This window comes from Myodes glareolus, chromosome X (assembly GCF_982192425.1).
Source record: "Myodes glareolus chromosome X, mMyoGla1.1, whole genome shotgun sequence".
Classification (NCBI taxonomy): domain Eukaryota; kingdom Metazoa; phylum Chordata; class Mammalia; order Rodentia; family Cricetidae; genus Myodes; species Myodes glareolus.
The window spans coordinates 78,669,117-78,683,596 of NC_142053.1; the positions used below are offsets into that span (position 1 = coordinate 78,669,117).

The following is a 14,480-nucleotide window of genomic DNA, read 5'->3' on the forward strand; positions in this document are numbered from 1 at the left end:
TTATAATTTAGTGTTTATTTGATTCCGGGAACTTTTTATTTCCTCCCTGTTTTTTTTCAATAACCCATTGGATGTTCATTAATGTGTCCAATCTCTATATGTTTGTGTGGTTTCTGTGGTTTTTCCTTGTTGATCTCTAGTTTACGGAGGTCTGATGATATTCAGAAAGTTTTTTTATTTCTTTTATATTTGGTAAGGGATTGGTTTGTAGCATAGAATGTAGTCTATTTTAGAGAATGTTCTGTGGGCTGCTTAGAAGAATCTGCTCTTTCCCTTTTAGGTGAAATGTTCTGTTTATATCTGGTCTGTGCTGTAGCTTAACTCTGGTTTGTTGTTTTTTGTTTGGGTGTCCTATTTAAAGAAGAAAGTGGGATATAGTGAAATCACCCAATATGATTGGATCAGGACTTGGGTGATTTTTTTTTTTAATGACTATTCGTCTTTGTCTTATGGAATTTGAAGCCCCAGCTTTTGGTTCATAAATATTTATAATTGTTATAGCTTTTTATTTTCCCTTTTTCATACCCAGTGGCCTGCTTTAACTCTTCGAATAATTTTTGCTTGAAGTCTTTTTGTGAGGTGTCAGGACAACTTTACTAGCCTCTTTTCAGTTTCTGTTCATGATGAATTGTTTTTTCCCTCTGATTTTCCATCTGTATATGACTATGGGTGATGTGTGTTTCTTGGAGACAACAAATAGCTGAATCTAGATTTTTAATCCTTTTACTTGACCTTTGTCCTTTTATTGGTAAGTCAAGGTCATTTACCTATGTGGTTATTGCCGAGAGAGACGTTTACCAATTCCTGTATTTTGCTGGTTGTTTTCCTTGTTGATTGATATTGGTTGTTCTTTACTATCTCTTCTGTTACTATTGAGGACTGTCTGGTTTACTGAGTTGGACATGATAATTTCCTTCCTATTCCTGTTTTCATGTGTTCCCCTCATGAAATTTATTTTTCTGTTCTCTTATTGTTGAGACTGTCCTCTCTATATGGTACTCCTTTAAATATCGCCTACAGTGCTGACTTGATGGTCATGAACTGCCTCAGTTTGTGCTTGAAATGTCTATTGCTCAATCAATTCTGAAAGACAGTTTTCCTGGAGATAACACTTTTGTTTTATGGTCATTTTCAGGACTTGCAATGTGTCATTCCACACTTTCCTGGCATTTAGGGTTGTTGAGCCGATAGTCTCATGTTATTCTGATGGTTCTGCTTTGTAGGTGAGTTCATGTTTTTCCCTTGTAGCTTTTTTGCTTATTTAAGAAGTTGTTTTGTTTGTTTGTTTGTTTGCTTGCTTGCTTGCTTACTTTGAGACAGTGTTTTATGTAGTCCATCCTGACCTTGAATTTTACTGTGTAGCTGAAGATACATAGTAGTGATGACTTGGAGTTTCTGATCCTATCATGTCTACTTCTGAGATTCTGGGATTGCAGGCGTGTACCAACACATGGTTCCCTTAATAGCTTTTTAAAATGATACTTAATTATTTGTGTGTGTGTGTGTGTGTGGTACTTGTGTGTATGAACACATGCCATAGAAATTTCAATTTCCTTGCTGAACTTTTCTCCGTATTCCCATTGTTTTTTTTTCCAGGTTCCTAATATCAATTTTGGTGACGTTTTCCTCAGTGTTTCCTTGTATCTTCACTTTCCACTTCCTTCACTGAATTCATCTGCTTGTTTGTTTCCTCTTTGAGGTCATTGATCATTCTTATCAGGAAACTTTGGAAGTTTTTATCCAGCATTTTACTTATTAGCCCCTCTGTAGTTGAGGAATTATCTTTCTGGGGGAGTCATGTGGCCTTGCTTTATTTTACTTGTGTTTGTATTGTGGTTTGTACATCTACTGGTAAATCTTCCGGTTTTATTTGGGAATCTTCTTGTTGAGCAGCCTATTCAGTTTCCACTCCTACTGAGAGAGGAAGCAAGTGCTTTAGCTTCCCTCTCCTCCCCTCCCCTAAGAGCCATGTTCAACTTAATTTCTAGGACTTTGTTGCCTCTCTGTACAGTACAGGTTTCCTTTCCTTTCCTTTGTGGATTACCAAAGCTCTTCTGTTTAGATAGTGTCTGGGTTCTCTTATTCTGATTCTCTCCTTCGCAGGCTTACATGAAGGCAGCTTCTAGCCTACCATTTACCTGGAAGTCTCCAACTCACTTCCTTGACATAGACTCTGGAAATCATGGGTGGCTTTCCTCAACTCTTAAACCAAGAGATGGCAGAAACCCAAAGGAACTTAAAAGAAAGTCTCAAAAGTAGCATCTTTTTGAAGTTTCCTTGTTTTCAGATTGTGTCAGGTTTCTATCAGACTTTATTTAGATCTGCAGCTATGGCAGGGAAGAGACTTCATGAACTGGTGAACAGGTGGGAAGGATTGAAGAACTGAAGCAGGATGAAAGCACATGGAAACTGCATCCTAGTATCATGTTTGTTTTGTTTTGTTTTGTGGGGGCGGTTTGAGACAAAATTTGTCTGTAGCTTTGGAGCCTAACCTGGAAGTTGCTCTGTAAACCAAGCTGGCCTCGAACTCACAGAGATCTGCCTGCCTCGCCTCCCGAGTGCTGGGATTAAAGCCATGCACCGCCACCACCAGGTCTACCTAGTACCATATCTTAAGCAAACAAGTTTTGTTTTCACTTCTAGTCTTAGGTGTTCTGGACTCCCTCCAAATTTCAAATTCTTCTCTAGTGATCTGGGAGTCTCTGAAGTCACAGAAGGAAATGATTTGCAATTTGAAACAATGGCATAAGGAAAGGCACAGCCATTGATATAAACTGCAAATGAGCAGCCATGCCACAGTCTTTTCATTCAGTCTGTGAGCAGATAATTCTTCCCAGAAATAGCCAAGTTCCACCTAGGATTTTGCTGACTTGAGCAAGTAAGTTAACTTCTTCAGGCTTCAGTTTCTCCACCTTGAAGGACTAACAGTCTCTACACCATTTGAGCTGTTCTAATGAAAACCCTTGGCCAATCCCTGACTACTAAAGGCTTGATATTAACCCAACTTGTGCATTATCTTCTCCAGTGACCACCAAATGCACCCCTCTTTTCACTTCTCCATTTTTTCACCATTTTACACATACACTAGAATTTTCCAAATGATCTAGTTTTCTATGGATATAGGGGAAAATACTGTAGCTATGAAGGAGTAGACGAAAGAAAAGCATTTTGAACTTTCTCAGAAGTCAGTACTCAATCTGAGGGAGTGATAATTTTTCTGATTGTAAACATTGTGTCCCTGTACCAAGAGTAAAAACAGAAAGGGATTAAATGTGTGTTATTGAAAAGAGTGTCACTTTGTAGTATGCAGACCTATGTTTGAACCTCAGTTCTTCCACTTTTTTTTTTTAAAGAATAGGATGTATTTATTTTATGTTTTTGAGTGCCTATGCACATGCCCAAGGAGGCCAGGAAAGGGTGCTGGATACCCTGGACCTGGAGGTACAGATGGATATGGGCTGCCATGTAGGTGCTGAACTGAACCCAGGTCTTTAAGCGTAGCAAGTGTGCTTAACCTCTGAGCCATCATTCTAGCCCCTAGCTCTGACTCTTAGGATAAGATCTGTCTGTAGATGAGCAGATAATTTCAGCTTTCTGAGCCATGGCTTTTTCACTTGTCAAATATGTCTTGCAATACTATATAGAATCATTGAGAATGTCCTGAGGGAAAAATATAGGAGGGAGATGGGGGGCAGGGGTGAGAGAGAGAACGAGAACCTGCATGCATATGAGCATGTGCTTTATCTTAGAGTTAATGAAAATGTTTCACACATTCTGGCACTGAAGTCCTTGTCATTTTTACTTTGCAGAGTTGGCACAAGCCTTCCCCTTTTCTGGGTATTCTTAAATATTTTAGCCAGAAGCTGGGGGAGGAAGCATCAAAGCATGTTTGCCAATGGCTATTACGAACTGAAAATCCAAAAGTAAAAACCTAAAAGACATTTAACTATTATTTTACTGATTTTAGTGACAAAACATTTGAAAAAGTATTGTCATCAGGGCTCTGAGAGGGAATCTGTTAAGTGTAATAGTATAATTTGGTATGTCTTAATGAAGGCAATAAAAGCAGTTTGAAATTTTGACTGCAAATAGGTTGTAACCCAGTAGTTTACTTCCAAAAATATATCCAAAAATATACCAGTGTTTGTATATATTTGAGAAAAACATGTATACCAAGTCATTCACTACAGCATTGTTTTTAATAGCAAAACTCAAATGTTCATCAAAGCACCCATTAAATAAATTGTGAATGAGGAAATGTTTGTTTTATATACCTTTAAGTGAACAGGAAGTGTTTGTTAAAGTGTATGTTGAATGTTATATATTTTTAAAAATATTTATTTATTTATTATGTATACAATATTCTTTCTGTGTGTATACCTGCAGACCAGAACTCATAACAGATGGTTGTGAGCCACCATGTGGTTGCTGGGAATTGAACTCAGGACCTTTGGAAGAGCAGGCAATGCTCTTAACCACTAAGCCATCTCTCCAGACCCCATGTTGTATATTCTTGAACATAAGCATTTGTACTTTAGATTTACAGAAACTGGTTAACTTTGTGTGAGTGGGTAAGTAGGAGCAAAGGAAATGGGAGATTAAGTTAGAAGGGATACTTTTTATTGTATCCCTTTCCTTATTTTCTATTTTTAATTAAAAAGTTTTCTAGTAGTAGAGCTTGAACACAGAGCCTTGCACATGGTAGGCAAATTGGCTACTGTTGAGCAATGAGCTATATTTCTAGGTCTTATTTTTTGGGTCATTTTCTTTTAACCACTATATATATATATATTGGGGGAGGGAATAGAAAAGAAAGCAACCCCTATACTGGGCCCTGTTCAGTGGCAGCTTCATGTTCCATAGGGTTAAGGAAGGCTTTGAGGAAATAAAATTTGTTTGGAAAAATCCAGGTGTAGTTGCTTTGTATGCTATGATGGGTAGGTGGGGTACAGTGAAGTGTGAAGGCCCCTCACACTCTCCTTCTTGCCTCAGACTATGTCCTGGAACCCTGGGGCGGAGAAAACACTACTTTCATTGCTGCTTCTTGGGATTGTTGACAGCCACATAGTAATAGAGAACCACAAGCAGGAAAAACGTCATGCCCGGCATATTGGCGAAGATAGCGACCTGCACATCCGTGACCATCCTGACCAGCTCCACTCGGCTCCGATTCTACCACTCGGCTCCGATGCTACTGTTCACTGTACAAGCTCAAGGTAGGATAGTTAAAATTTTTTATCCAATATATTTTGATCATGTTTTTCTTCTTTCCCAACTCCTCCTAGATCCCCCTCCCTCAGTTTACCCAACTTCATGTTTATTTCACCGCTTCAAGAGAAAGGAAGCCAAGCTGGGCAGTGGTCATACAGGTCTTTAATCCCAGTACTCAGGAGGCAGAGGCAGGAGGATCTCTGTGAGTTTGGGTTCAAACTGGTTTACAGAGCATCTCAGAAATTCAGAGGGGATCAGAGGCTGTTGCATATGTCCTCACACAAGAACAGGGGCCAAGGGCTCTGAGCCCGAAAGAGACACAGTAGCCTGGTACCAGGACTTTCGAGAAAAGTCAGAAGACAAGGAGAGAACTGTGCTTGAGAAATGAAGCCTCACATCCTGTGTCGTGGTCAGAGGTGAGTAGCCCTGCCAGAGACCATATTGCGAAGCTGCCAGTGAGTGAGAAAGTACCTTTGTTGTAGGTGGAAGAGGCGGTTAGGATCCTAGTGTGAAGTTAGTACCTTGGAGGGACCTTACCAAGGTATACCACTAAGCAAACATGCCACATGCAGCAGTTAGTGCAAGAGATTTATTGGGAGGGGGAGAGCGAAAGAGTGAAAGGGTAATACTTTCACTCCTTCCATCTGTTGTATCGCTGGCAGAATGTTGCAAATGTCCTGTAAAATATCAGGCGGGAAGCTGCTATTTGTACTGATATCTAAGGGATATTTGGGCAGATCTGACTGCAAAGGTGGGCACAGCCCTTAAAATTTTTGCACGGAGTGCAAAAGTTGAAGGAATAGATGATGCCAAAGTTCTCATGAGTGAGGCAGATAAGTGAGACTCAAGGGTCTGTAATTCCTAGCATTTCAGGAATTCAAAGAGGGTCGAGAAGGCATAGGCTGCTCAGTGATTTGTCAGACACAGAGTAGGAGGAGCCAAGGCACCAAGCCCAAGAGAGCCATAGGTGCCACCAAGGCTTAACAAGGCCAAAAGGCGAGAAATCATCCCAGTTTCAAGACATTTTGAATCGTGGAGGAGAATCAGACATGCAATACAGAAACTTTGTCCTGTGATATCCCTAGAAGCACCCTGTTCATCTCATAATACTTCTCAGAGGGTGGAGTTATCCTTGCCCAAGGATCAGGAATAAAGGGAAATTTTTTAAAGCTATAGGCTTAATTTATGCTGGGTTCTCTGCAACCATCAATTCCCTCTGTGTTTAAGAAGTTTATGGCTTCTTTGTTTGTTAGACTGTTTATTTCCCTTGTTTGATTTCTTTTGATAGTTCTTACTCTGTAGCCCAGGCTGACCTGGAAGTTACTATGTAGTACAAACTAGTCTGGAATTTGCAAATCTTTCCTGCCTCAGTCACTCAAACGCTAGGATCACAAGAGTGCACCACCATGTTCAGTCAGAAAGCTGGGGATAGATTCCTAGGAGACATTTCCATCCTGTTATGGTACTCGTTGTAAATCCACAAAAGCAATTCTTAAAGCAGGAGATAGAAAGGCAACCACGACTGAAGGAAGTGACCATCCTGTAGGGTGTTAGCCTCCTTACTCAAGGTGTCCATGGTGTGGTTTACAGCCACGGTTCTTTGTAAGACAGTGCACTAGGGAAAGGACAGCTGAGTTGATTTAAGGAAAATGATCTTAAATATTCTTTAGAGTCTGGAATTCTCAGTGGTTGGTGCTGCTCTTGCCAAGTACTTAGTTCAGTTCTAAACACTCGGGTTAGGGGGCTCATAACCATCCAGTACCCTCTTCTGGATTCTGAGGGCATCTATACTTGTGACATACTTACATGCACACAAAATAAAATTAAAGTTTAAAATACTTAAGTTTGAAAGGAAATAGTGACAATAGGTGACAGCCTTTCATTAACACGTTAAACCAGGCAAAAATCTAATGACATGCATTAACCTATTTAATTCTTTTTTTTAAATTAATTTAAAAAAACTTATCTTTTCCCTATTCTTAACACTTCTGTGACATAGATGCTGGTGTTAATTCCCATTTTATACATGAAGGAGAGAAGACATCCCAGACTCACACATCCACTTAGATTTCCCTAGGTGCTAATTAAATCATAAAGTTTCTATGCAGACACACATGATAAAAGATCTGGTGCACAGTCTTTAGCACTGATGGGAGATACCTGAACTTTCAGGGAATGGAACCTAATGGAAGGAAGTTAGGTTATTAGGGGTATGGGCTTTAAGGACATTTGGAGATTTCGGACTCTTTCTCTTTGCATCCCAGCTGCTTGAATGGTCAAGCCTCCTCTGCCACATACTCTGCCATGATGTATTATGCCACCATAGACACAAAACAGTGGAACTAAGTGACCATGAACTTAAACTGAAAGAAAGTACATCCTTCCTCTTAAGCTGAGACAAATCAGTAACATACTAGGTATATCATAGGAATTCAACACCAGCGAAACTGTGTGTCTCAGTGAAGTTTTCTTACTACCTGAAGCTCCTTTTCTAGGAAATGGAAATATGGGCATGTGTTGCTCAAACCGTTACAAGCCAGACCTTCACTTGAAGCTTTTATCTGGTCTGCTACTCAAATGAAAACTTTACAGACGTTTAGCTACTCTTGCTCCTGATTTCAGGAAATTTCAGGAACCCTTGTTGTAACCTGGCTTGTATTTGCAGCTTGATTTGCTGTCTGGGCAGTTCCTTCAAGTTAACTGAGTTAAGTCCTTTCTTTCTTTCCAGAGCTTGGGATCAAGCTCAGAGTCTCACATCTGCCAGCAAGCAAGCACTCTACTACTGACTGAGCCACCTCCCTAGCCCGTGCTTAGTCTTGAGTAGCCACAAAATATTCCATGGTATGGCTAAATAAACCTTTTAATTTAGATATTTCTGCCATTTAAATTATTTTATGTAGTTGAATATATACTTTTTTTTCTAAGGAATTCTATATGTCTAGATTTAAGACTCTTCAACTTTTATGTTATACATAATTTCTTATAGTTTTTAAAGTTTTAATAAAAAGTTTAACTTTGAAACAGTTGTGTATTCGTATGTAGTTATGTATTCTTTACCTTGTTTTCCCTAATGACATCTTCCAAAACAGTATCACAAGCAGAAAATGGACATTAATATAATTTATTAATCTAATCCATGTTTCTTTCCTAGTTATTTATATGTGCAGTCACACATGTGTGCGAGTTTTGTTCATTTTTGCATGTGTATGAGTTTAATTCTATATAATTTCATCACATGTGTAGGTTTGTGAATCCATGGCCGTCATAGTCAAGAAACTTGAGTGTTTATCACTGCAGATTCCTTGAATGTTCTTTCATAGCCATACATACCACCTCTGCCTCCTTATCCTCCATGCATTTCCCTAGCATTTGAGAACCATAAATCTCTGGTACATCTCTTTAATTTTGTATTATCAAAAAAGTTAAATTACTGCCTCTGGTCCCATATCCTACATCTGCCCCAGCATATTCCCCCTGGCCTAAACCCAGCACAATCTACCTCTGGTTGCTCATGTCACAACTATTCCACAGCCTCCTTTTCCGTGTGGGCCCTGAAAAAAAAACTACCCACCTTCCCTGCCCCCTGACCTGTTCTGCCTCCACTTCAATGCACCATAACCATTTCACAAGGTTGCTCTGGCTTAGACTGGGAAAGTGACTCCATCCTGACCTACGCTGACCTTGGCATCTATGCACCACAGTCACCCCATGTAGTCACCAAGCCCTGACCCCAGTAAGTGACCCTCCCATCTCAACTCTTCAGCCATTGGCCTCTGGTCACTTGATCCATAACCACTCCACTCATACTATATATGACACCTTGTCCCCACCAAAGACCCATCTGTTCTGCCATCTCAAGGGTCCTCTAAGCTAACAGTCCTACTTTAGGATTCTGATCTGGTGGGTTAAAACCCCATGCGAAAGCCTAACTAACATTGTAAATTTGAATGCCCAGGTTACAGCACAAATCCAGATGAACTCAGTGTCTCGTCATCCTCCAAATCACCAATCTCTTAGTAATATACCCTAAAGAGAATAAGTAGAAGAAATTCAAGACACAGAATTCCAAAAGGCAATTATAAGCATGTTCAACAATTTCAAAGCATTCAGAGAGGGCATAAATAGCTACATAAATGAACTTAAAGAAAACAGGAATAAAATGATAGATGTCCACACTAACAAAAACAACAGCTAAACAAACAATGAGGATATATAAATATATGGAAATTAAATTTAGTAAAGATAGCAACACCAAAACAAACGATCAAAATTAAAAAATAAGCTACTGAAACAAAATAACAAGTGAACTTAAAGTCTACTAAAAAGCTCAGTGGAAAAGTGTCAACAGCAGAATGGATCACATAAAAGATAATCAGATCTTTGAAGACACAAGGTAGAGTGAGTGTAGCAATCAGTTACAAGCCTGACCCTGTTGAGGGGGAGCTGCTCTGAAAATGTGAGTGTGGGCGATCTGGTCCCACCCTTCATCTGCTATAAAGTGGTGTGGACAAGGGAGAGATGCTACCTTCCCCCCACTGCCTATGGGGAGAGTTGGCCTTTACATCATAAAAGTAGGAAAGTTAGCAACACTCGAGAAAGAGGGCCCTATGCATCGCCTGGGCAACACAGAGCTGGCCCTCTTGATGTAGGTGTGGGAGAGCCAAGCCTGAGGGAGGGCATGAAAGCAGGAGAATCTGCCCCTGCCCCTTGCTCATAGGATGAACTAGCCCGTCACATTGCTGGAGAGATCACCTTGGTGGTGGGGATGGGGTAGAGCTGGCAGGCTGGCCAACCCTGCAACCACCAGGCCCAGAAGCAGGGCTATGAGTTGGCCCACCCCAACCTCCACCTCCACCTCATTTGTGTATAATCTGCTGGAGCATTTGAAGGGGCCTGTCTTGCAGATCCAAAGCTGCAGGATCTGCATGACAGAGCAAGGGCAGGATATCTAAGAGGAGTCCCAGTGGGCGCTCAGTATTGATGATGTAGCAGCAACCAGAGGTCTCAAACCAGACCAGTGACCCACTGCAAGTAAAGATACATGGACCAAAGAATATACTATGTGACTCACTGTGTCACACTACAGCTTCCACGGCGAGATTTTTCCTTTTATTTTTTTTCTTCAGATTTTATTTATTATGTATATAGTGTTCTGCCTGCCTGTCTGCCTACAGGCTAGAAGAGGGCACTAGATCTCATGGATGCTTGTGAGCCACCATGTGGTTGCTGGGAATTGAACTCAGGACCTCTGGAAGATCAGCCACTGCTCTTAACTGTTCAGCCATCTGTCCAGCCCTCTTTTTCTTTTAAATTTTATCTTACTTTATTTTATTTGGGTTGGGCAGAAGAGGGTGGATATGAAAGGATGGGGAGATGAATGACATCACGATTCATAATGTGAAAGCCATAAAGAATAAATAAAATGGTAACAAAACATAAACACCTCCCAGCTCACAAGCCAAAAAAAAAAAAATCCAAATAACTGATTATTCAGTGAAAGTTTAAAATCCAGGAGGTATTGGATAGACATTAATCTTTTGTGATAAAGCCATGACAAAAACAAATTGGACAGGAAAAGGTTATTTCTGTTTTATTTTCAGTTTTCAATATCATTTCTAAAATTTTCTTCCATATTTTGTACTTTTATCTCCAATTTACTAATGGGTAAATTTACTTTGGAGACTTCCGTGTCAGGGTCTTGGCTAGATATCCTTAGTTCATGTATGTGTTTGTTTATTCTTCGTTATGATCATTACTTCTTTTGAACAGTAAGACTAATTTCTCAGTTCAGCTATCTCTATAATTTAGGATTCCCTTGTAGGGGAGTTGCTCAGTTGATCACAGGCCATAGGTAGTGGTTGTGTCATTTTTTATGTTGCTTTATTGTGTTTTATGCGTCTGTTGAAGTGGGTTTTTTTTTTTTACTTTCCTCTTCTTCCAAGCCTATTAGGATATTTTGTTTTCTGCCTAGAGGAATATCTGGATGAAGTTCAGTTAAGGGGACTAGTGAAACTTGGTGATGATTATTGAATGGGTTGCTGAAATGATCTCATCTTGGCTATGTGCCAACAAGACCAAAATCTTGATCACTCTTTGGATTATATGAACCTGCTGGAGACAGGATACCAAATTTCAGACCCAGAAATTTGTCTACTATCTGGGGCTATGGTTAGAGCCACAGACCCGAAGTAGCCTCTGGAATTACACCAATATAAACTCCAGATCTTGCAGTGACCACTGGAATGGTAGAAATCAGAATCCCACCCTTTAACAACCCCAGAGATTACAGGAACCAATGCTTGTCTCTTAGAGGATGCTAGGCACACTGGAACCAAAGCCCAGGCCCTGAACTCACCTCTAAAGCCATTGGAGTGGAGTCCTGACCACAAGGTGCACTCTGGTCTCATAAAAGCCTGAGGGCTGAGCAATGGCTCTCTGGTTCTACAATAGCGAAAGCATAAAGTCAGTGTGAAGCGCCTCAGCCCACTTTTCAAATGGCTGCTCTAACTGTAGAGGAGTTTATGGAGTTGGATAATCTTTGGTTCTTACTAATTTTAGTGTATGGGGTTTTTTTTTTAGTTGCAATTTCTGATAATAAAGCTTAAGTTTTAAAATATTAAAAAATATAATAATTTGCAGGACCTCAAATCACTAACTTAATTATGTACCTTAAGGCTTTGGAAAAAGAACAACAATCCAAATCCCAATGGTAGATGGGGAGACATAATTAAGAGCAGGAAAGAAATTTAATGAACTAGAAATGAAAAACTACAAAGAATCGATGAAATGAAGAGTTGGTTCTTCGAAAAAAATTAATAAGATTGACGTACATTTAACCAAATTAACCAAAACCAAACTAATAAAATTCGAGACAGAAGGGAGACATTACAACAGATCCAAATGAAATTAAGAACATCATAGGAACATACCTTAAGAATCTATATTCTGTTAAATTGAAAAATCTAAAAGAAATGAGTGAATTCCTAGATGCATGTTACATACTCAAATAAAATTCAGATTATTCCATAAACCAGAAAAGGAAAAATTGGCAAGCAGTTTATGAAGCCAGTATTACCCCTATCAAGAGCAGATAAAACCCAGGTAGGAAAGACAAACATTACATGCTCTTTTTCATCAGGGGCTCCTACTTCCATATCTTCAGATGTGAGTGCATATCCAGCACTAACTGCAGAAACAAGGAAGGTAAAAACGGACCCTTGCTGTGCTGAGGGGATGTGGGTAGAGGAGCAATAAAGAGGTGAATAGCCGGGTACAAGTGATCTGATGGGGGAAATGGGAAAATGACGCCTCTAATTCGGGAGGAGGGGGGATAGTAATACAGAAAAAGCAAGGAAGAGAATAAGGAGCAGTAAGGATATCTGAAAAAGTCATAAGAAATTATACTCTTAACTATTTACCTAAAAATACATAAGTCAGTGTATAAATATACGTAAATATTTTAAATGAAAATTTCCCATCTAGGCTGACATTACTTCAACACCAAACATAAAAAGCCCTCTTGAGTTTTTAGTCAGGGCTGTCCAAGGGACTCTCAAAACATTACAGACTATAGCTATTGCCCTTAGTTGTGCCCCCCCCCCCAAAAAAAAACCGGGTAAGGTAAGTCCCTATTTCTGAAAACACCATGTACTTTGGACATAGAGTTCACAGGCCCCTAAACTAGAACTGACCTGAAAGCCCCCTTCCTAAGCACTAGCTTTCAAGGCACCAGAAAGTGCCGTGCAAGCTTCCAAAGGAGGACAGCAACCTACAGTCTTACTCAGCTCTGAAGCCTGTGAACCACAGCAACCAGGATGGTGCAATAACCCTAACGGTGCAGTAGTGGCACACATACCCTTGATGGTAACCAACAGCTCTCTGATTGGACTTATGACCTGCATAACAAGAGGGAATCGTGCCTGGTACTAGACATCTAGCCAGTTACCCAGAACTAGTAAAGTCAAGGATCTTGGAGAACATACAATTGTCACGTTACTAAATCAGCATAATCCCTAACAAGGTTCTAAATATTTGTCCATATACTATCAGATGAGTGTAGTCCTCGCTTCTTTGGAAACTTCTCTTTCCAACAAAGACCATTACAAAAACCCACCACCAATCAGGGTGCAGAATTATGGAACCCTGTTCCAGTAGATGTATCTACAGTTCTGCACAAAAGGCTCAAGGATTATTGTGGAAGAGGGTGTGGACAGTGTAGAAGCTAGAGGATCATGGAGTTTGCTATGAGATTATATCTTCTAAGAATGTCAGACACTACATACATGAAGTTTTACCAACATGACAGCCTCAACATGTGCTGAACAAGGACATCAACACTTGGCATGCTAATGTGGGTAAGGGACCGTCCAGGAGCCAACAGCCCTACAGGAACAACTACAGGCAGCCAAGGAATGCTAAGGGCAGAAGAAATGGTCTTCCCCAGGGAAGAGCGCAATTGGTTATTCTAATACATATATATTATTAAATATAGGTTGTCTAATCCATATAATGTTACTTGCATTTATGTTTACAGGGCTGACTATATGGCACTGGACAACACATTTGTGTGTTCTTTTCTGAGGAAGATCACCTCTCCTGGTAAAAACTATACACCAAGAAAGCCAACAATCCAATTAAAAATGATCTGTAGAACTACAGTTTAACACTACTGATGACTAGGAAGCACACACACACAAACTACTCCACCTCCTAGCCCTCAGAGAAATACAGATTAAAGCAATTTTAAGATTCCATTTCACTAGTTAGAATGGTTATCATTAGGAATACCCATGAGAGCAAGTGCTGATGTGGATGTGGAGAAGGGCTTCCTTTGTTGTCTAAGTCTCAGAAAAATACTGCAGATGAGGAGGCAGGAACTTGGAGTTGGAAGATAAGGTGAAGGGCTGCAAAATTCCGTCCTCTAGATTCAATATAACCATTGCAAGATGAATTTAGAAGAACTGTAATTGCCTGAATTTAGCTTACATTATACTGGCCTCATCAGCAGTCAGCCATAGACGAAGGAGGGGTTCACCGGCCTCTCCCCCTTAGTGCTGAACTATTGGCTATTGACTGAGTTTGGAGAGAGGAACAGTCCTTGTTTTGAGTTGTATACCCACTGGTGAGACCACCAGGCTCTAACACATAGCTTCCTACCCATACAGGTGGCTCCGGTTGCACTCAGTAGAGTACAAAACAAACCAAATAAACATGAATGTGAAAAAAATTTGTAGGGAAGATATGGGGCAGACAGCATTGATTTGGGAGAT

At 40.1% G+C, this 14,480-nt stretch overlaps 2 protein-coding genes and 1 long non-coding RNA gene across 3 annotated transcripts in view; 2 read left to right on the forward strand and 1 right to left on the reverse strand.

Moving 5' to 3' along the window:
• The window catches only part of LOC125389466 (uncharacterized), a 29,269-nt gene extending 24,142 nt beyond the window's left edge, over positions 1-5,127 (forward strand). Inside the window, exons 11-12 of the mRNA XM_087902902.1 lie at positions 1,136-1,223; positions 4,993-5,127. The gene's annotated coding sequence lies outside the window, so the exon portion shown is untranslated. The remainder of the gene's footprint in view (positions 1-1,135; positions 1,224-4,992) is intronic.
• On the reverse strand, positions 5,032-5,145 carry LOC125389465 (dolichyl-diphosphooligosaccharide--protein glycosyltransferase subunit 4-like). The gene has a single exon (XM_085684718.2). The coding sequence runs from the start codon at positions 5,143-5,145 to the stop codon at positions 5,032-5,034; it is 114 nt and encodes a 37-aa protein (XP_085540844.1).
• Positions 5,146-5,222: 77 nt separating this feature from the next.
• Positions 5,223-8,232, forward strand: LOC148117370 (uncharacterized). Its single transcript, XR_015736986.1, has 2 exons — positions 5,223-5,627; positions 7,940-8,232. It is a non-coding gene; the product is annotated as an uncharacterized LOC148117370 (long non-coding RNA).
• Positions 8,233-14,480: the final 6,248 nt, after the last annotated feature.